Source organism: Sinocyclocheilus anshuiensis, unplaced genomic scaffold (genome assembly GCF_001515605.1).
Source record: "Sinocyclocheilus anshuiensis isolate Anshui unplaced genomic scaffold, SAMN03320099.WGS_v1.1 scaffold207, whole genome shotgun sequence".
Lineage (NCBI taxonomy): Eukaryota > Metazoa > Chordata > Actinopteri > Cypriniformes > Cyprinidae > Sinocyclocheilus > Sinocyclocheilus anshuiensis.
Window position 1 is genome coordinate 1,591,581 of NW_015551045.1, and position 22,351 is coordinate 1,613,931.

The 22,351-nt window shown below is 36.7% G+C and overlaps 1 protein-coding gene across 2 annotated transcripts in view; it reads left to right on the top strand.

Moving 5' to 3' along the window:
* sh3pxd2b (SH3 and PX domains 2B) overlaps positions 1–22,039 on the top strand; it is a 54,952-nt gene extending 32,913 nt beyond the window's left edge. Inside the window, exons 4-14 of one of the 2 annotated variants that reach the window (XM_016451389.1) lie at positions 1,492–1,568; positions 7,739–7,830; positions 8,556–8,581; positions 9,507–9,542; positions 11,159–11,293; positions 13,012–13,113; positions 18,914–19,031; positions 19,110–19,306; positions 19,868–19,914; positions 20,317–20,442; positions 20,556–22,039. In XM_016451389.1, coding sequence (XP_016306875.1) covers positions 1,492–1,568; positions 7,739–7,830; positions 8,556–8,581; positions 9,507–9,542; positions 11,159–11,293; positions 13,012–13,113; positions 18,914–19,031; positions 19,110–19,306; positions 19,868–19,914; positions 20,317–20,442; positions 20,556–22,001 — 2,402 coding nt within the window. In that variant the 3' untranslated portion in view covers positions 22,002–22,039. The remainder of the gene's footprint in view (positions 1–1,491; positions 1,569–7,738; positions 7,831–8,555; positions 8,582–9,506; positions 9,543–11,158; positions 11,294–13,011; positions 13,114–18,913; positions 19,032–19,109; positions 19,307–19,867; positions 19,915–20,316; positions 20,443–20,555) is intronic. The other variant, XM_016451390.1, reaches the window with a different exon arrangement.
* Positions 22,040–22,351: the final 312 nt, after the last annotated feature.

Below are 22,351 nucleotides of genomic sequence, written 5' to 3' on the forward strand. Positions count from 1 at the left end.
GGGGGGGGAATTCGTTTTAGTTTAATAAAGATATATTTATTTTAATACCTTTAAAATCTAATCTAATAGTTTCATCTGCTTTAAAAATTCATCATGTTCTAATAAAGAATTAAGATCTGATCAACCTTTGCATGAATTTTAGTGTAATGTGCAATGGTGAGTATTGTTGATATTGTGTATAATGGTAATGGCATTTTTCAAATAACTTGGATGATGTAAAAATATTAAAATTAATTATATTTCTAAACTTCACATTGTTAAAAAGTCCCCTTTTTCTTAATTATTATAGACAGAAAGTTAAAGATTTGTCAAATTTCTCTCTTCAGCACTTCAAAACTAAAAGTTTGAGAAAAATGTAATTAGTCAAAAGTGCTGGTAATTGAAAATATATACAATATTAATTTGTAATACATCAAACCCAGAACAAGAAACCAGGATATAAAGACCAGGAGCATGTAAATTCATATACATTCAATGACTGACAGATTAACCCAACAAAACACAAGGGTGTATATACAGAAGGGTAACCAATCAAGGGTAACCAAACACAAATAAAACTACAAAATGACTGCAAAACCAGCAGAAGAAACTGGAAACCAAACAACATAGTCCCAGCACATGGGAAAGGCACAAGAACAGGCACTGCATTTCAACTTTCAGTTGGCTAGTTTCATTCACAGTGCACTGGGAAAGAGATTAAAAGATTTACATTAAAAGAAATGCAAGTGTCTGTCTGAACAGATGCATTAACAGCACAAATTAAAATGCTTATTGCATCAAATATTTGTCTTGGTGTGAACAGACCTTCAGTCAGTTTAAATTCCAATTTAACGATAATTGCTTCAGTTGAGATATTCGTTTAGATTAAAAAAAATAATGCATAACACTTTTGCAGTTAATTGCATTTCTTAGTGGTTTCATACACAGGGTCCACATGAAGCACATGTTAATGCCAGGTGTGAACGGTTATCTGTCTTTCCTGATCACTTGATGTGGCAGTTAATAGAGTGTGAACAGGGTTTGTTGCAAATACAGGGCATTAACCCTACACATTTACACGTATGCACCACATCACACACACCGAGGTGTTTTTCAACCTCATTTTTCTGAATGTGCTGTTGCTAAACAACCCATGACCCGGGGCTTTGGGTGGGATAGTCTTGTGGTTTTCCCACATGTTTCGCTTTATATTTTTACTTCTTTCAGCTAAAATGGACCACAGTATATGGTTTTAGTTCAGCAGGATATGAGTCATAAAACTTAAGAGGCTCATTTGTGTTAATTTCTTGGTATTGTTTTATGGGCCACAGTCTTTGTTTGGGCAAGTTTCATGCTTGTGGTCTTCCAGCATCTGATAAAATGGTTATAAAGCATGAAGGGACATTCCCAAAAGTTTCCCTACATTGCCTTTCAAAACCCTGTAAAGAGTGCTGATGAATTTGAGAATGAATATTCTGGCGAATGCAGGTTGTCGTCTTTATTTCCTTACAGGAAAGATTCTCTTCAGAAGAAGCCACATCAGAGACGTGGCCATGAAACGCCTGAACCCCATAAACGAGTACTGTAGGGTAAGTTAGAAAACAAACAGTACACACAACAACCATCTCACCTGTCGCTAGCATCAATTTTACACAGCAAAATGAACACTGTTCAATATTTTTATTTACAATATTTCAAAACACAGCCCATGCTGTAGAAGTCACCCTAAATAAACATCTGTTCATCCTTTACTCATGTCACCCCCAGCGCTTATGACTGTTTTTGTTCCGTTAAACACAAAAGGAGAAATTTAGCAGAATGTCCAAGCTGCTCTTTTCCAGTAGAAAAGGACACAAAGCACCATAAATGTGGTTCAGTAGTCTGCTGTAGCTCTCAAATCTCATGTAAGTGCAATATATGGAGGTGTTGTACAAGATTTGACATCAAACAGCATAAATATTCACGTCTCGTAACTAAACTTTGAATATGTGAAAGTGAAGATTATATTTGAGAGCTTATCTACAGTGAATGGGGAGATTTTTAGTGAATAAAAAGAGAAAAGAGGAAAAACCTAAGAGTTATTGGATAAATTGTCTTTGTTGTCCATTATATATTGATCTACATCACCGTTCAAAAGTTTGGGGTCAGTACAATTTGTTTTTTTAAATACTTATTTTCACAGGGGCTGCCAGCAATATTATGAAATATTATTACAATTTAAAATAAATGTTTTGTATTTTAATACATTTTAAAAGTGCAGTATGTAATATTGGACAGCTAGTGGGTACTGCAGTCCAAATTCAAATTATTAGAAAACGTTGTTTCTCCGACCTTCTTCTCGGGCTTGACGCTCAAACGGGTTGCCAGATTGAGGAAATGCAACAGGAACGAGAGCAATTGACAATGTTAGGTGACGAGCCTTACAATGTAAGCTGATGAGTTGATTTATCCATGTTTTAATAAGCCTCTGGACTTTTTTGATGGATGCCGAGGCTTTTTAGGTCGGGCAGAATCTGTCATTTCTGACCCAGGTCATTTGCTGGCTTCCATGGCTGCAGTATGCTGTGTTTTCCACCAACTGGCAACCTGGCCTGTCAAATACTATTGGATAAACTGGCAGTGGGCGGAGTCACACAGACCAAAACAACAACAGACATTCCGACACGGAACGCACATTTCAAAGCAGAATAACTGTTGTTTTCCAGAGAAACGAGTTATGTGAACTTTGTCTGTTTCCTAAATACATGTTGTATTTTTATGCTTTAGTAGAGTCAAATTTATTTCTGTGATCAAAGCTGAATTTTCAGCGTCATTAGTCCAGTCTTCTGTGTCACATGATCCTTCCGAAATCATTCTAATATGCTGATTTGCTGCTTAAGAAACATTTATATTATTGATTTTTATTATCAAAGTTAAAAAAAATGTGTGCCGCTTAATGAAATGTGTAAGCCTCAATACAGTGTCATGTTTCAGGATTCTTCGATGAACAAAACGTTAGCAAGAACAGCATTTTTTTCTGAAATAGGAATATTTTGTAACATTTAAAAAGTCCTTTCTGTCGTTTTTGATATATTGAATGCAACCTTGCTGAATAAAATATCAATATCTTAAAAAATTCCAAACTTTGAAATGGTAATGTACATCTTAGCATTCAGCAAACTCACCTTTTATAAGAACTTCATAGAGATTTTTCAGAGTGGTAAGCAGGAAGCAGAAGTAGGTTAACTTCAGAGAGATCATGTATAAATTCTACTGCTTCAAGCCAGATTTTCTATGGTGGTCTGCACTGTGAATTGAATTTGCTTAATAAAAAAGACTGTTCTGTCTTATGTAACTGTCAGGCTTTTGGTGGAAGGGTTAAGAGGGGAAAAAAGCCAGGAATCTGCATTTGGCAGCGTAATGTCTGCTTTAGGGCTGGGGTTTGGAGCTGCGCTGAGTTAGCCTTCGTCAGCACATCATGGCTTTTTGTTGACTTTTTAAAGGGATGTTTCTAAAGGAAACTGCTTTTCAAAATGTTTCTTCAAGTGTTTTTTTTTTTTTTTTGAGGGTGCCTATGTGAGCGGTCACGATCTGTGAAGGAGGATTTCAACTCTTTTGACTCTAGCATTCTCCAAAAACAAGGTCTAAAGGTCATAATTCAGTTCCAGTAATTAAAAGCCCTCCTCACTTCCCAGACACCTACTGTAAACAAGCTGTGTCGTCATCAGCTGATGAATCAGTGCTGTCGCGTGTTGCTTAGAAGAAGTGATGCCTACACTGGATGTGCAAACACCTCCTTGAAAATGCTTGTTTTAAATAACATCAGTTAATTGTTTCACAGTGTTTCCTGTTTAGTGCTCCTAAATATACAGAATGACAGCAAAAACATAAATGTATATGTAAACTATATAAACATAGTTAAACCACTGCAGTGTGATTCTTTTGGACAGACGTTTGGACCCCAAATAACTGATTCCAGTGGCTTGTTTTGATCAGTTACTTTCAGTATAGCCTTTATAATTCAAACTGAAGGAACAAATGTGCAAATTTCTCTTGAGTTGCATTCAAAATTGCATACTGAGTAGTATGGATGCTTGTTTCCACCATTGAATAAAACCAAAAAAGATAATTGCGACTTTTTATCTCACAATTCTGAATTTTTTTCTCAGAATTGCATGATAAATACTTACAATCGCGTGTTACAATGTCAGAATTATGTGGTTATATACTTGGAATCGCGTGTTACGATGTCAGAATTGTGTGGTTATATACTTGGAATCGCGTGTTACGATGTCAGAATTGTGTGGTTATATACTTGGAATCGCGTGTTACGATGTCAGAATTGTGTGGTTATATACTTGGAATCGCGTGTTACGATGTCAGAATTGTGTGGTTATATACTTGGAATCGCGTGTTACGATGTCAGAATTGTGTGGTTATATACTTGGAATCGCGTGTTACGATGTCAGAATTGTGTGGTTATATACTTGGAATCGCGTGTTACGATGTCAGAATTGTGTGGTTATATACTTGGAATCGCGTGTTACGATGTCAGAATTGTGTGGTTATATACTTGGAATCGCGTGTTACAATGTCAGAATTGTGTGGTTATATACTTGGAATCGCGTGTTACAATGTCAGAATTGTGTGGTTATATACTTGGAATCGCGTGTTACAATGTCAGAATTGTGTGGTTATATACTTGGAATCGCGTGTTACAATGTCAGAATTGTGTGGTTATATACTTGGAATCGCGTGTTACAATGTCAGAATTGTGTGGTTATATACTTGGAATCGCGTGTTACAATGTCAGAATTGTGTGGTTATATACTTGGAATAGCGTGTTACAAAACAAACAAAGATCATATAATTTTGACATTATAACTCTCAATTGCAAGTTTATATCTCACAATTCTGAGAAAAGAGAAAAAAGTCAGAGATAAGAAGTTGCAGTTACCTTTTATATTTTTTTACTTTTACCCCATGGCTGAAATTGGCTTCCATAGAGTAGATACAATATTTGAATAAGAATTTGAATGCAATGAATTCAGACATACTAGTCTTTTCACACATTGCTTTTCGTCTGCTATATATTTAAAAAGTAGGCATATTTGGATGCAGGCTTTATCTTTTCAGTCCAGTTGCTAACCGATTATTAAGGTAAGTTGCCAGATAATATCAAAATTCTGTATAGTAAAATAGATATTATTGCTTTTCAAAATAAAAAGCACTATAACAGGGAGACACAATATAATATTCAATGTATCATTCACACAGACGCATCCATGAGGTCTAAAGAGGACTAGAATCTGCAGGGCGATCTTTCATGATGCACAATCCATTGATTTTCACTGAGCGAGCGTTGCTGATTTATGGCGGGTCATTGATGATGTCATGCAGACAGTGGAGGTCATGTGATCCACCTCCTGATACAGTTACAGTCGGCAGTCATGTGCATTAACAGCAGTGAGTTAATAAGCATCAGCTGACCTGTTTACTCTTTAAATGCTGGAGCAGATCTATATTAATTGAGGTGAAAGGTCAGAAATGCCATTTAAGATATTTGTTTTGTTGGGTAAATGGAAACCAGTAGTACTCCAGAGGTTGTTTTGGCTTGAAAACAAGGCATATTAGCAATTGCTTTTTTGAAAATCTGAATTTTATTTATAAGAGTGAACACGTTATACACAAATACAACGTGCTGAACCTGTCCTTCAGACTTTACACATCTCTCATGTTGGTCAGACTGCCAAAAAAAAAAAAGTTAAAAAATATTTATTTTAAATAATTTAGTTGGTTTTGCATGAAAATAACCATTTAGCCCTGTAAAGCCTGACGAATTAAAAAAATCATAATCAAATTAAATGGACCAGTTTATTGAACAAACAAACACACATACGTACGTACATAAATAATTTGAATGTTTTGTTTTTTTTTTTTTGTTCTGGAGTATAAATTTGATTTTTTTGAGAGAAATTTGGCTTCATGGCTCATGATACAGAAAAATATGGAGCTCATACTCGATATGACTCGTGACTCGATATCTCCCAATAATATGTATACTACACTATACTTACAGTAATATAGAAAGATGATATTTAAATGCTTAGTTTTATTATCAAATATCTGTTTTTATTGTGGGGGCAAAATATATAATGCAGTACAATATAATGCAATGATGACTGAAAGATGAACAAATAAACGTTCCTCAAAAGAAAAATGAATTATGAATAATCAAGTAAATTGTGGGGAAAAAGTTATTGTTACCTTATTATCTTACATATTCACGGTTAATTAAGAGTTTTCCCTCGATACATTCTTAATTTATTTATAGTAAGATAGTTGTTGTAATAGTTATGTTTAGGTATTGGGTTGGGCTAAGGGATCTAGAATATAATCATGCATTAATATCTGCTTTATAAGTACTAATAAACAGTCACTATGCTAGTAATGCAATGAACAGTGTTGCCTAATCTAAAATGTTACCCATTTACTTTCTGACGTGTACCACAACCTCAAGAATTACTCTAAAAGGTGTTTAACTTTTTTGCTTAAAAGTATGAACCATCAATCAGACGGCAAGTCTTTCAAAGTGTTGATAATTTATAGACTTGTATCAAATATAATAGGATTAAACTTCAAAGATACAACTGGATGCCACTCGCAGAATTTGGTGTTATTTAAATAGTACAGTATATAATGTATTAGTGAAACAATAACCTGTTCTTTTATGAACCTGCATGCACTTCTGTGGCGATATAGACGAGCATTCATCTCCTTCTCTCTGTCTCTCCTGCGTACACGCACATAAAACAATCAAGGTAATGCACTCACCCAATAGAGTGCATTTACTATAATTGGCCTCCATATAGCAGTGTCTTCAGGGAATGCTAATAAACGCGAGGAGAGGTCAGGCACTGAACCCTGGGGAGGCATCAATCCGTGGTATCCATGGAAACCGACACGAATAAGATCCATATCCATCCAATCTTCATGCAAACAAAAGCTGAGAGGTAGCCCAGTCATCAGCCTCGTCCCGTATCGTTTCTGCCATTCAAAACACCCTTTTCATTGAGAAAATTGAGCGGTGGGCAAATGTGCGATTGCAAGAGTAATTGGCGAGTCAATTGTGAAAAATTGGCTCTGTTTAAAAGCCGGGTTAGAAAAGGGCAGCTTGAGCAGATGCGTTCGAGTGAGAATTTTAAAATTCCAGTCAGGTCAGCCGTCATAACTCAGAAGGGACGTCCGTCTGAAGGACACCGAAGCAGCACTCAGCTTTATTAAATTAAAGCTCCTCTGCCAAAATATACAATGGCAAAAAGCATCTTCTGCTTCAGCCAGGAGGCACATGCAGCTTTATTAGATGTGGGACTGGATCTGAAGTGCAGTTGATAAAGCAGAAACAGCTTGCCATCAATGCTGAGTAAAACAGACAGCCTCATGTCATGCCCTGATATGAAAAGCACAGCATTGAGATTCACAGCATGACATCCGTGATTATGCATTGAATAAAAACAAAAGAAATGCATGACTTCCAGTTGCTGTTTAGTGTAAATGTGTCTCTGTTTTTATGTGACTTTTGCATGCTATGCTATAGTATAAAGAAAGCATTTAGGCGGTAAAAGTATGTTTTTTATATATTTGTGTAGAAGATTATAATCTAAACAACTACTTATGGTTTGCTTCATAATTTTTTCAGAAATTGAATGACTGACTTATCAACAGCTTACACTTCTGAATGTGTCACATTAGCGAGTAATTATGTATATTTTCCCCTCAGGCCCTGATTCAGCTGCCAGTGTATATTTCTCAATGCGAGGAGGTTCGTGTGTTCTTTGAGACGCGTCCTGAAGACTTGAACCCACCAAAAGAGTACGTTTACACTCCGTGCAATACACACACACACACGTATTCAAAATCAGTCAAAGTGACACTTAAGAGAACTTAATGAGCCTTCATTTATATTGAGGGGTTGATTAATAAATGAAATAAATCAGAATAAATAGCCACTAGCCTTTACAGCTCACCAAATCAACAATTAGCATTTTTTTTAAATGAATAATCTTGTCTTGTATAAACACCGATTTATACTGTGTGATTAAAATAATAATAATAATAATTATTATTAAATGCAATATCCTCCTGAGAACCAGAAATAAAAAGCCTTGTGAATTTAGTATTTTTTCATGTCATTACATTGTTTAGAGCATAAGAAATAATAACACATTTGCTTGAAATAAAATAAACATTAACTGAAATTAAATATTAAAAAAACATTGAACTTTTTTCAGCTAGTTGCCAAAAAAATTCTCATTTTCATTTGAAGTACTAAAATAACAAAAAAACAAAACAATAACAACAAAAACCTATATAGACATATGCAAGAAAAAAAAGTAAAGAATAAAAAATAAAAATGACACTAATTACTAAAACTTTAACTAAAAAAAAAATAATAAAAAAAATCAAAATATTAATAATTAATTAATACATGATACTGAAATAACACATAATAGTAGTGTGTCGTGGTTCTAAAACTGTCTTTACATTAAGAAAAAAAATAGAACATGAATGTCTAACTTGCATATCTTCATTTACAGGGAACCCAGTGGAAAAAAGAAATCAGGTAAGGAGATGATCTTTGTGAGAAAGTGCCATGCACACAGAAAAAAAGGGGTTTAAAATTGTACCTTTTGGGGTACAACAGCTTGTCCCTGGAGCAGTACCCTTAAAAGGACATATTTGTACCTTTTTTTTACCCCTAATAGGTACATATTAGTACCTTAGTACTTAATACATACCCTTAAGGTACTAATATGTACCTATTAGGGGTAAAAAAGTTACAAATATGTGACCCGGGAGTCTTAAGTCGCTGGCGTATATTTGTAGCAATAGCCAACAATACATTGTATGGCTCAAAATTATTGATTTTTCTTTTATGCCAAAAATCATTAGGATATTAAGTAAAGATCATGTTCCATGAAGATATTTTGTAAGTTTCCTACCGTAAATATATCAAAACTTAATTTTTGATTAGTAATATGCATTGCTAAGAACTTCATTTGGACAACTTTAAAGATGATTTTCTCAATATTTAGATTTTTTTTGCACCCTCAGATTCTAGATTTTAAAATAGTTGTATCTCGGCCAAATATTGTCCTATCCTAGCAAACCATACATCAATGGAAAGCTTGTTTATTCAGCTTTCAGATGATGTATACATCTCAATTTCGACAAAAATGACCCTTTTGCCTGGTTTTGTGCTCCAGGGTCACATGTCCTTTTAAGAGTACTGCTCCAGGGACAAGCTGTTGTACCCCAAAAGGTACAATTCTGGCCCCTTATTTTTCTGTGTGTGCGCCTAAGTTGGATTTGAGAAAGTAATTGACTGATTAGTGTGCCCTCTGCTGACCGTGCACTTCATAAATGCTTCATTTGAGCTACACAACATGCAGCTTGCACCCTTTACTGTGGATGCTTTCATTCCTTTGTGACCTGAACCTTTCCCACCTTCGCCCTCACTCCTGCTCTCATTCATGTTCCCTCATCAGGCATTGTGGAGCGAGCGACTTCTTTCCTAAAGAGAGGTAGTAACAGATACTTGCTTAGCCATGCTCTGTGTGTGTGAGCCCTCGAAGTGCGGCGTTTCTTAGGTGGGCAAGGGCTAAGCTTTGTGCTCTGTTCCTGTGTGATGTGCATGGCGGTGTGGTGGTGGTTTACTGGAGGACCTTTAACTGATAGTTTAGCAACTAGTATGTATGGTAATAGTTATAGTGTTCCTGTATAGTAGCAGCGCTTTAGCAGTAAAGCAGCAGTTAATGCTTACTTTTTCTTCACAAGGTAAAAGGGAGCAGCACCTACACCAATTGGACACACATGCATTCAAAAACTAATTTGCATAATTTGACATGCTTTGTGAGATGCAAAGTAGTGATTCTATTTAGTACTGCAATGTTTAAAAAAAAAAAAATTGTAGTGCATGACTGGTGTTTTCTGTGCTCTTATGAATTAATTGTGCTCTCTTCAACCTTGTGATTAAAATGTTCATCAGGGCTCGGAGATTTTTATAATAATTTCTGTGATTTATTTAGTCATTAAAAATTGTAAATGCTTTAGACGATGTGCAGCTTTTGTGTTGAATTCAATAGAAATTACTTTATCTGTGAATGGTTTCAAAATAATAAGGAATTTTGTCTGTAGTAAACAGGATGCTTTAGATTGCATTTTCATTTACTCACCTCTATGTTGTTCCTTCTTTCTTTCTTCTATTCTACAGAAAATGAGAAATTTCAAACAGTGGTCATGCATATGAAGTTATTATACTGGGACTAGTAGTTGTCTACTAAGTCTATCTACTTCATCTTTGGACCACAAATGAAGATTTTTTATTTTTTATGAAACCTGTGAGATTTCTGGCCTTTCATTGACTTCACTGATTCAAAAAGTTAATAAAAATGTCTTCCGAAGAGACAAGAACAGATTTAATAAAAAAATGTATTCTCGTATAAACATTGACCTATGCATATACACAGTGCTCATAAAATATGGTAAACAGAAGCTCAAACATGCAAGTACTCACATTTGAGCTCTTCTGAATATTAATTTTGTGATGTTTTTATGAACTTTTTGAATAGTCAAAGTGTTGGTCGCGTGGACTTTCAACGGAGGGACGGAAGTTTCTCTGGTGTCATCAAAAATATCTTCATTTGTGTTTTGAGGATGAAGTCTTTTGGGTTTGTGAGAAAGTGATATTTCACCCAAAAAGGAAATGCTCTTATCATTTAAAGTTGTAAACATACACCTATAAAATGTGCATATAAGATGTTCTTGAGAGAACTTCATGAAATCATTCACAGAAATGGGCAAATCAGTATCTGCTTCAATGATTTTGTACGAATCACCAAATTAATCTTCATGCACTGCGCTGGTGTTCTTCGCACCGTGAATGATATTGTTTTGGGCTCTAGTAAATGTGCTTTGCAGAATAATCAAGACATTTATAATTTTTTTGTCTAGAAAGCCGTTAAAAATAAGCAATTTAATCATTATCCCACTCTGTTCCATGTTAGCGGTGTTGCTGATTTGGTGTGGGTTTGTTTCATTGCAAGACTCTCAGCACTAAACCCTCGGGCTTTCCAGCTTTGATCTTTTCCGATCACGTTTGCTTCTTTCTTGTCTTGTGGTGGTGCTGGGACACCTGCAGGAGGAGACTCTTCCTCAGCGGACCCGCTGCTGCTGGAGCAGTACGTGGCTGTCACCGACTACGAGCAGCAGGAGAGCTCTGAGATCAGTCTGTACGTGGGGCAGGTGGTGGAGGTCATCGAGAAGAACGAGTCTGGTAGGGCCTTCGCTATTATTGTCTGTCGTGCAATTCATTCATCCAAACCTGTTAAGTCAGCGGCATATATAAAGTCAGAATTGCAGGATATAAACGTGCAATTCTGACTTCTTTCTCACAATTGCGAGTTTATATCTCACAATTCTGACTCTTTCTCGCAACTGTGTTTGTATCTCGCAATTCTGAATTTTTTTCTCACATTTATGAGTTTGTATCCCACAATTCTGAATTTTTTTTTCTTAGAATTGTGAGATTTAAACTTATGAATTGCGAGTTATAGAGTCCAATTATGAGGGGGAAAAGACTGATTTTCTTACAATTGCGAGTTTATATCTTGCAATTCTGGATTTTTTTTCTCACATTTGTGAGTTTATAAATTGCAATTCTGAATTTTTTCTCACATTTGTGAGTTTATATCTTGCAATTCTGGATTTTTTTTCTCACATTTGTGAGTTTATAAATTGCAATTCTGAATTTTTTCTCACATTTGTGAGTTTATATCTCACAATTTTGACTTCTTTCTCACATTTGCAAGTTTATAAATTGCAATTCTGAATTTTTTCTCACATTTGTGAGTTTATATCTTGCAATTCTGGATTTTTTTTCTCACATTTGTGAATTTATACATTGCAATTCTGATTTTTTTTCTCACATTTGTGAGTTTATAAATTGCAATTCTGAATTTTTTTCTCACATTTGTGAGTTTATAAATTTGCAATTCTCACAGAACACACACATATTATGCAAACAAAAACTTTTATCTTGTATGCAATTAATCACGATTAATCATTTGACAGCACTATTGTGAGATTTAAACTCATAGTTATAGCGTCCAATTCTGAGGGGAAAAAAGACAGATTTTCTTACAATTGGGAGTTGATATCTTACAATTCTGACTTGACTCACAATTGCATGTTATGAAGTCAGAATTGTGAGATATAAACTCGCAGTTCTGAGGAAAAACAGAATTGTGAGCGAAAAGCTGCAATTACCCTTTTTTATTTATTTAATTGCTCACTCGTAAAGACAGTCACTTGTCGCCACCTACTGGCGAAATGATGCAAGTTGCATTGAAGTCACTGAAACATGCAAACACAGACAAGCGGAGACATACAAATGGTGAAAAGTCCCAGTGCTTTTTATTTTCATCTGTCAGTCAACTTATATTTTATGTATATGTTTTATGAATCATTTTGTGATTGAATTGAAGGCTACCAGGAAAGCTAATTATTAGTTTATTAATTTAATTCATAATATGTGCAAAAACAGCTCTGTTAATGTTTCTTCTCTCATCATATTGACAATTACCAATTAAGCGAATCACAATAAATTAGACAAAGGTTAGTTTGCATCCCTGATTATACAGTATCTGTCAGTTGTTTAATATTTACACATCATGCATTATCTATTATATATTAAATGTTAAGTTCAGTTGCTTTATGGCCATCAACTGAAGCAGCCTCTGAACAGTAAGGCCCACCTACTTTGATTTGATTGTTCATCTCAAACAGTTTGACACTGAAAAAGCACCAAAGTATAGTTAATATTAAGCAATTCTTTCACATTTTGTATTATATAGAGTATATACCTTGGGAAAAATATGAGGCCCAGACCTCAGGGAGCTCAGCGGTGGTTCAGTCATGGTTAAGTGCTGTTAAATTAATTGCTCAGCCTAAAATGAATGTTCTGTCATCATTACTCACCCTCTGATTTGCCAGGTTGGTGGTTTGTCAGCACTGAGGACGCTCAGGGTTGGGTACCAGCCACATGTCTGGAGGCTCAGGATGACCCTGATGATTTCTCACTCCCGGCAGAAGAAGGTAGAGTCCTGCTTGTCATCAAATGTTCCTCATTATCAGTCTTACTGGAATCAGATGTCTGCAACAACAAAAAACCTCCTGTTTATTCAGATTTGGGATCTCGACAGGTGAAGTGTGTAATTTTTTTGAATGCTCATTCCTAGTTTAATATCCAGAAACTATAAGAATGACAACTAGAAGTACGTTATTCATGGGTTGTCAAGAGTTAAAACTTTTTGTGGCACTTTCACAACATTTCTCCCATTAGCGGCGCTTCAAGGTTTGGAAATACAACTTCCAACATATTTCCATTAGTTCTTTTTACAAACAATAGAAAATGGACATAGCTTTTACTGTACCTTCTGATCACACTGCAAAGAGTGATGTTCTCCCTCAGTATTTGTCTTGTTTTTCAACGCAAATGTCTAAAGATTATTAAATCAAGATGCATTGACTTGAGAAGCAATGAGATAAGTCTTGTTTTCTGTGAAACTAATCAAAATGAAAGTGAGTTTATGATTGAAAGTGGAACAAATATCTGCTAATAAGCTCAGAAAATCAGTTTAATTACTTGAGTTTAAAATTCAGTCCCATGTCCTGTACACTTGCATTATATGAAGAAATCAGAATCAGAAAGAGCTTTATTGCCAAGTATGTTTGCACATACAAGGAATTTGTTATAGTGTCACAAGCTTCCAGTGCACGGAGACAACAACAACACACAGATAATAAAAATGAGATGTGAATAAAATACACATGCATAAATATAAACCACAAAAAAAGAATAAATTGTATGAATTCTGAATTTCTCACATTTGTGAGTTTATATCTCACAATTCTGACTTTTTTTTTCTTAGAATTGTGAGATTTAAACGTATGAATTGCGAGTTATAGAGTCCAATTATGGGGGAAAAGACTGAGTTTCTTACAATTGCGAGTTTATATCTTGCAATTCTGGATTTTTTTTCTCACATTTGTGAGTTTATATCTTGCAATTCTGGATTTTTTTTCTCACATTTGTGAGTTTATAATTTGCAATTCTGAATTTTTTTCTCACATTTGTGAGTTTATAAATTGCAATTCTGAATTTCTCACATTTGTGAGTTTATATCTCACAATTCTGACTTTTTTTTTCTTAGAATTGTGAGATTCTATAGATGGAATAGGAATAGAATAAAATAAAATAAGTTGTAGGGACGTACTAGGGTTTAGGGTGATAAATAAGTATAAGGTTATTGCGCATACTGTACTTTAATTGCACAATGGGAGAACATTAACTGTTCATGAGGTAGATTGCCTGGGTAAAGAAACTGTTCTTGTGCCTGAATTCTGGATTTTTTTTCTCACATTTGTGAGTTTATAATTTGCAATTCTGAATTTTTTTCTCACATTTGTGAGTTTATAAATTGTAATTCTGAAATTTTTTCTCACGTTTGTGAGTTTATAAATTGCAATTCTGAATTTCTCACATTTGTGAGTTTATATCTCACAATTCTGAAATTTTTTTCTTAGAATTGTGAGATTTAAACTCATAAAATATGAGTTATAGAGTCCAATTATGAGGGGGAAAAAAAGACAGATTTTCTTATAGCGAGTTTATATCTCAAAATTTTGACTTCTTTCTCGCAATTGTTTATATCTCACCATTCTGATTTTTTTCTTAATTTATACTCCAATTGCGAGTCCAATTCTGAGGGGAAATTTACTCACAATTGTGTTTATATCTTGCAATTCTAACTTTTTTCTTAGAATTGTGAGAGAGTGCTGTCAAACGATTAATCGTGATTAATCATATCCAAAATAAAAGTTTTTGCTTACATAATATATGTATGTGTGCTGTATATATTTATTAGGTATATATAAATACACACACACATGCATATATACGCGGTCCGCTCTGAACAGCTGCAATCCCGGCAGACTCAACGCGCTGTCCAGAATGGCGTCATTCAGCCAGGTTTCCGTGAAACACGGAGCAGCAGAGTGAGAAAATCCTTATTTTTCCGGGAGAGCAGAAGTTCGTCCGTTTTGTTGGGTAGAGAGCGGAGATTCGCCATATGGATGCTCGGCAACGGCGTTCTGAATCCGCGCTGCCTGAGCTTCACGAGCACGCCGGCTCGCTTCCCCCGTCTGCGCGTCCTGAAGCGCTTGATCAGCGCAGCAGCTCCGCCGACTACAACGTTCAGCAAAACGTCCGAATAAACGAAATCCAGTAGAAGATTGTGTGGTGTGTTCTGCCGAATGTTTAGCAGCTCATCCCTGGTAAAACTGATCGTGTTTGAGAAACAAAAAACAGGAAAAACTAACAAAAACAATACAAACACTGAGGCTGCCGTCTGTGGCGCCATTGCATCGAAAACTGAAACATTTTTGGGTGAAAAATTTACAGTGAACCTTGCTGAGCCGTAAAGACTCGAAGAGTCAATTGGGTGAAAACACCATGCGGAAAACCATGCAGAACATTTTTTTTAACAGCCTGACAGCACCCTAGCATCACATAAGTACAAATAAGCTTGATTTTTGCAGTTCTGTTTAGTAGCACAAAAATTGCACACTTCACCAGAGGTTTTAGAAATACAGTCTTACTCCGATGTTACTTAGAAAGAAAGTTGAGAAGGTTACAGTTATTCTCAGTTCTTCAAATGCGAGTGCAGTCTTTAGGTCAGTTCTGCACTATATGGCAAAGAGTAGATATTTGGTAGGCCAGCATATCCAGTATGAAGAGTCATGACCTGAAGGTTTTCACATGTGTCTGCTTGCTCTCTGCTGGAGTGTGCCGGAGATTCTGGTCACTGCCGAGGCACGTTGGTCGCCGGCGTACTTTAGGGGATCTGTTCAGCACAGGCTTTGGCCAAGGTGGAGAGCACAGCACTTTATCACTCTATTGTGACGCATGCATTTGTGACCCCTGCATGCGGTGCATGCGCTGCAACCTGTAAGTCTTGTACAACTGACCACAGCACGAATCGGGGAATTGTAACACTGGTGCCATTTTTTTTTAAACAACACTTTCATTTTACTTTTAATTTCTGGTTTGCTAGAGGAATTGCCGAAGCACATGAAATGCCCCTGTGAATTACATGGTGTTGACTGATGCATGACTGATCATGAAAACTCTGTAAATATACTGTAAATGTCAAACAATCAAACACAATCACAATTTAATCAGATTAAAGGGATTGTTCACCCAAAAATGAACATTTGCTGTTAATTTCTGGCCATCCAAGATGACTTTTCTCAAGTAGAACAATAAAGAAGATTTTTAGTTAAAACCGAGCTCCTTGGTGATTCATGGATTTAATGTAAATAATGTTTAGTTTCTTGCACAGACCAATCGTTTTGCTTCATTAGACCTGAATATATCATCAGGAGCCACGGGGATTCATTTTGTGTTCCTTAGTATGCTTTTTTTTATTCTCAAAGACAGGTAGCCATTGACTTCATTTGACTTGATTTCAGCTAAAAATCTAGTTTTTTAGCTGAAATCAACTTGAAAAAAAACTGTTTTATTTGCTGCACCCGGTGGGCTGTAAACTGCAATGCAGTACTAAATGACTCAACCCAGTTTCCAAAAAAGGTCTTGGGTAACACTTTATAATAACTTTCATTAATAATATTCGTGAAATAATATTGCAATATTTCTCAATAAAAAAATCTTACTTTTGCCCAAACATGTTAGGGATGTCCATTTCCTTAAGTCCTAATATTAAACTTCAACATGTAATTCAAACTGATGCATTATATCATATGTGGCCCTGCAGCACAAAAGCAGTCTTAAGTCGCTGGGGTATATTTGTAGCAATAGCCAACAATACATTGTATAGGTCAAAATTATCGATTTTTCTTTTATGCCAAAAATCATTAGGATATTAAGTAAAGATCATGTTCCATGAAGATATTTAGTAAATTTCCTACTGTACATATATCAAAACCTAATTTTTGATTAGTAATATGCATTGCTAAGAACTTCATTTGGTCAAATTTAAAGGCGATTTTCTCAATATTTAGATTTTTTTGCACCCTCAGATTCCAGATTTTCAAATAGTTGTATCTCGGCCAAATATTGTCCTATACTAACAAACCATACATCAATGGAAAGCTTATTTATTCAGGTCAATTAAAAAAAAATTTACCCTTATGACTAGTTTTGTGGTCCAGGGTCACATATAGCTTTTTGAGTCTAGTATTATGTTAATCAAATCAGAAATAAATTTGAATGACCCATACATTCACACAGTTTCACTCTGTGATTATTTCGTTCCGTTTTGTAAAGTACGACCAAAATATATGAGATCACAGATAGGAAGTAAGTATGAAAAGCTGTGGAGAAATACAAAAATAAAATAATGTTCATGTGAATTACTTTGTTGATTGATGCATGACTTGTCATGAAAACGCTGTACTTATAAATGTCAAACACAATCACAATTTAAACAAACTAAAGGGATAGTTTACCCAAAAATGAACATTTGCTGTTAATTTACTCACCCTCAGGCCATCCTAGATGTAGGTGACTTTCTTTAGTAGAACAGTAAAGAACATTTTTAGCTAAATCAGTGGTCCTTGGTGATTCATAAAATCCGAGTCAGTGGCGGTCGATCTTTGAGAAAATAAAAAACATACAGGCAACACAAAATTAATTACCCGACGATATAAAATTATTACTGTACCTGACGATATATTGAGGTGTATAGCGAAGCGAAACAATCAGTCTGTGCAAGAAACTGAACATTATTTACAACATTATTACCTGTAATCCAGAGCCTCAGGCAAACAGGGAAAGCCTATTCTTTTCTGCGAACTGATTCTTTTGGACAGTTTGTTTCAATTAACTGGTTTAAATCACCAGTTTGTTTACATAATCACGCAAGGACATTCACAGAACGGATTTGGGTTACGCCTCATAATAACTTTCATTAATAATATTCATGAAATAATATTACCATATTACTCAATACATAATATTACTTTTGCTCATACATGTTAGGGGATGTTCATATCCTTAAGTCCAAATATTAAACTTTGACATGTAGCTCAAATTAATAGCTTATAACATATAGTTTGTTGACTCTAGTATTACAGTGTTAATTATATCAGAAATAAATCGGAATGACCCATACATTCACACAGTTTCACTCTGCATTTATTTTGTTCTGTTTTGTACAGTACGACCAAAATATATGAGATCACAGATAGATAGAAAGTAAGTATGAAAAGCTGTGAAGAAATAAATAAATAAATAAATATTGTTCAAACTAAAGTTTTCATCTGGCATAGAACTGAATCCATAATTAGAGGTAAGCATTTGAACTATCAAACTTGGTGTGCTCATGCCATGTTTAGATTGTGATTTTGTTGGTAGCATGTGAAAACAATCATTCTTCCCAGCAGATGTGCTTATGCTGTCAATACTTTGAGTCTCTGATTAGATCCGCCCCACCCCTCCTTCATCTGTTATTCATCAGAAAACTCAAAACAGAAAGAGAAAATGCAGATTACAAGCAGCCAATTACTGTAAAATAAAAGTAAAGTGAAAAACGTTAAACTACATCAAATTTACCACTGCATGTTTTGAACTATTTTGGCAAAACAATGAAAGCATTATAAGCTCAATGAATCTTCTAAATAAATTCATGGATGTAATTTTTTTTTTCAAGCAATTGGACACTTTCTGGTTGTCGAGCTTTAGTTCCATTATTGTATTTGTATACATTTTTGCGCGTTTTCTAAAGAAAACGTAAGTGGTAAATGGGCTGTAGTGGTTGGATGTTATTCATGAACGGCACTTTTAACTTTTCAAATATCCCTTTCGTATCTTCAGAGGAAAAGTACACTGCGATCTATCCATACTCTGCACGCGATCAAGATGAAATAGATTTGGAGAGAGGCATGACTGTTGAGGTCATTCAGAAAAACTTGGAAGGCTGGTGGAAGATCAGGTAAAATCAAATGCAAATGTCCTCAGAAAAATACTTAACAGGCATTTTCTTGGAACATTCTCCCTTTTACCCCCATAGATACCAAGGAAAAGAGGGCTGGGCCCCGGCGTCCTATCTGAAGAAGGCTGATATCCTCAGTCAGAAGATGGCTGCTGGCGCTCCAGGTCATGCCAGCACTAATGACCTAGATGTGGCTTTCAAACAGCAGAATGCCAACAAGGAAAACAAGGAGAACCAGCGCGACCGATTTTCACCATTTTCAGAAAGCAAGCGCAGTAAGCAAAAATGTGTTTCATTGTAATCTAAAAAATTACAAGTATTTAAGGTCTGAATTTAGCTTTGTGAAATTATGTGGCATAGCAGACGGGCTGCATGAGAACACAAATTTACTCTCTGACAGTAGGTGGCGCTTATGAAACAGCAGTGATAGTGTTTCCTCAGTTATCGCTGTAAACATTGCATTGGAATTCATAAAAATGTTACTGGCCAACTGGTGATTGACAGTTTATTACACTCGCCAACAACAATTTTTACTCTCATTTGGTGCTTGGCGAGTTTTAATTTTAGGCTCTGGTTAATAAACTAAAGATTCCTCAAATATGCTGTCATTATTGCTAAATAATCCCCCAAAAAGCTATCAGGGCACCAAAGTGAAGCTGAGGTAAAAATAATACTAATGCATCCCTAGTTGTGTCATTCAAAAATATAAAGGCCTGTTTAGCCCCATTTACATGCTTGATTGTAGTGCACTCTCAGTGCTGGGTTGCATCAGGAAGGGTATCCAGCATTAAATAAAGATTGTGGCCCTCTAAATTCTGCCCTCTTCTCTTCTGCAGAAGCAGGAGCGCGACAGAGACCTCCACCACGCCGGGATCTTACAATAGTAAGGGTGATCATTTACAATTGCATCTCAAATATTTCTAATTCTTTCTTCAAGGTTCTACAGGGATGTGCTTCACATTTTTTATTTGGTCCAGTACTTTCCTGTGGAGTTTGGCTCCAAACTTGATCAAACTCGCCTGCCAGTAACTTTCTAGTAATCCTGAAGACCTTGATTAGTTTGTTCAGGTGTGTTTGATTAGGGTTGGAGCTAAACTCTGCAGGAAAGTTGACCTTGAGGCCAGAGTTGAGAACCCCTGATTTAGAAAATTGAGATGCCATTCAAGATGACTGAGTTTGATTGGTTGGAGGATAGAGGAGCGAGGAAACGAGGAAGCAACAATTTTAGGATTGAGAAGCACCCAAGATTTTGGCATCCTAACTCTTGGCCTGTCTCTTATTCTAGCCACGAGGAGTGAATCTACCTAAACCTCCAGTGCCCCCACAAGTAGAGGAGGAGTATTACACCATAGCTGACTTTCAGACGACCATCCCAGATGGCATTAGCTTCCAGGCAGGAGTGAAAGTTGAAGTGAGTATAACAGCAGACAAAGCGTCGGCTTTTATTTTTGACTAGTTCTCAAATGAACACATCTGAATATTCCACATGCATCTTGGCATTTACCTCGCATCTTGTACTCCCAGGTCATTGAGAAGAACTCTAGTGGCTGGTGGTACATTCAGATCGATGATAAAGAAGGCTGGGCTCCAGTCACATTCATTGATAAATACAAGAAAACCAACAATGCCTCTAGGCCTAACTTTTTGGCCCCGGTTCCTGGTGAGATGGGTCAACCGAAGCTTGATGATCCCTCAAGCAATAATGCCAACTCTGAGAATTGTTGGTCCAAACCTCTACCAGACGAACCTTCATCCAACTCTGATTTCTCCACCCGTTCCAAGCTGAGAGAATGGAAGCCCAATGCAGTTAAAGGCAGCTCCCATTTTTCAGTGCCCTTACCTCCTCCTCCATCCTCACCCACGGCTGAAGAGAAGCCAGCTTTACCGCCAAGGAGAGAATCCATCAACAAGAGCCTGGAACTGGAGGACAAACCCAAAGCAGACCTTTCTAAACCTCTCCCACCCAAACCACCAGCCCCAGGGGTCATCGTCCCATTGGTGACTCCAAAAGCAGCTCCGCTCAAGCCAGACAAACCCCCAGAGATAAAGAAGGAGGAGAAGAACAAGCAGCTCTACCTGCGCAATGAGATGGGCTTGGAGTGTGGCCACAACATCTCAGCCAAGGAGGTGAAAAAGTTCAACCTTAAGCATGTGGCAAAGCAGCCTCCCAAACCCAAAGCAGATTTGCAAGAAGACAAGCCGGATTCGGCCAGCCCAGCTCCGTTCCTCAAGCCGAAACCAGTGGTCAGACCAAAGCCCGCCCCTGCGGCCAAACCAGAGCCAGTGGCCAAGAATGAGCTGGACATCACAAACCTTCGGAGTAAGCTTCGTCCATCTAAACCTCCAGAGCTCAGCAGCAACTCGAGTGATCCCAATCAGCAGAGTGATACTCCCCCAAATAATGGCAGAACAAATGAAGAGTCAAAATCCCACAATAAACAACAAAACGGCCATGACCCATCAGAACCAACTAAACCACCAACAACAACAGCACCAAAAGAGCCTCCCCAGAGGCCTTCTGTGGCACCTAGAAGACCTCCTCCACCAAAGAAGAGTTCTGAGCCAGCCAGTTCTACAGACACCAGAGCTCCCCAAAAAGACTTGCCAGAGGCCAAGCTGGCTGTCCCTCCTCAGAGCAGACCCCCGCCGCCCAAAACGAAACCAAAAGACAAGGAGAAGGAAGAACCCAAGGCCAAAGTACCTGTGCCACCAAAGCCCCTCATTAAGACAGAAAAAGCAGGGCCTCCGAGAGACAAACTCCCACCTCTTATCAAGGATCCGGCTAAGGAGGAGCTGTTCTTAGCTGTGGCTGACTTTGAAGGAGACGAGCAGACACCTGGCTTTAAAGAGGGCGCTGTTTTCGAAGTTCTGGAGAGAAGTAGCGGCGGCTGGTGGTTTTGTAAAAATGTGAGCGATGGGCCAGTGATGGAGGGCTGGTTCCCTTCCAATTACCTGACCAAGAAACCTTAGGTACTCTTGACACAGCTGCTTAAAGAAAACTTATTTAATTAACATCTTTTATTTATGGGTACCTTTTTTTTAAATTACATTCCATCCTTTGCAAGTTCAAACAGGCCATAATAATTTGTTTGCTTGCTTTTTTGTAACTCTTTTCCCTTTTGGGGAAAACCATGTGTGCTTTCATATGTTAGCACTGAACATCAAGGCTCTTGCCTGTTCTTATATTAATCAAACCTTATATGTATTGCTAAAGGTTTAAGTGACTAGCAATATACAGTGGGTACGGAAAGTATTCAGACCCCCTTAAATTTTTCACTCTTTGTTATATTGCAGCCATTTGCTAAAATAATTTAAGTTAA